The sequence below is a fragment of the Mesitornis unicolor genome, unplaced genomic scaffold, assembly GCF_000695765.1.
Source record: "Mesitornis unicolor isolate BGI_N332 unplaced genomic scaffold, ASM69576v1 scaffold35643, whole genome shotgun sequence".
NCBI classification, from domain to species: domain Eukaryota; kingdom Metazoa; phylum Chordata; class Aves; order Mesitornithiformes; family Mesitornithidae; genus Mesitornis; species Mesitornis unicolor.
Window position 1 is genome coordinate 609 of NW_010177273.1, and position 643 is coordinate 1,251.

General features: G+C 67.7%; 1 protein-coding gene across 1 annotated transcript in view; it reads right to left on the reverse strand.

The window, feature by feature from the left end:
- LOC104538726 (copine-8-like) overlaps positions 1-643 on the reverse strand; it is a gene marked incomplete at both ends in the record, with an annotated part of 3,285 nt that overhangs the window by 602 nt on the left and 2,040 nt on the right. The window contains one exon of the mRNA XM_010182028.1: positions 527-631. Coding sequence (XP_010180330.1) covers positions 527-631 — 105 coding nt within the window. The remainder of the gene's footprint in view (positions 1-526; positions 632-643) is intronic.

The following is a 643-nucleotide window of genomic DNA, read 5'->3' on the forward strand; positions in this document are numbered from 1 at the left end:
CAGAGATGGGGGGGCAGAGGGGCCACCCTGGAGGACTCAGTGTGGGAGGCCGGGGGGTGGCTGTGGCGCAGGTACCACAGAGAGGGTGGGATGGGGGTGCAGAGCAGCCAACCCGGAGGACCCGGTGTGGGAGGCTGAGGGCTGGGGTATGGTGCAGGTACCACAAAGATGAGGGTGCAGAGGGGCCGCCCTGGAGGACCTGGTGTGGGAGGCCAAGGGGTGGCTGTGGTGCAGGTACCACAAAGATGAGGGTGCAGAGGGGCCGCCCTGGAGGACCTGGTGTGGGAGGCCAAGGGGTGGCTGTGGTGCAGGTACCACAAAGATGAGGGTGCAGAGGGGCCGCCCTGGAGGACCTGGTGTGGGAGGCCAAGGGGTGGCTGTGGTGCAGGTACCACAAAGATGAGGGTGCAGAGGGGCCGCCCTGGAGGACCTGGTGTGGGAGGCCAAGGGGTGGCTGTGGTGCAGGTACCACAGAGATGGGGGTGCAGGGTTGCAGAGCGGCCGCCCCAGAGGCCCCGGTGCTCACCGGTCGTAGTCGCCGTTGCAGAGGGCGCGCACCGGGATGGTGAACGCCTGCCACACCGGGTTCAGGGTGTTCCTCACCACCTCCGTCTTGTGGCAGATGGTGAAGCTGGGGGGGGAC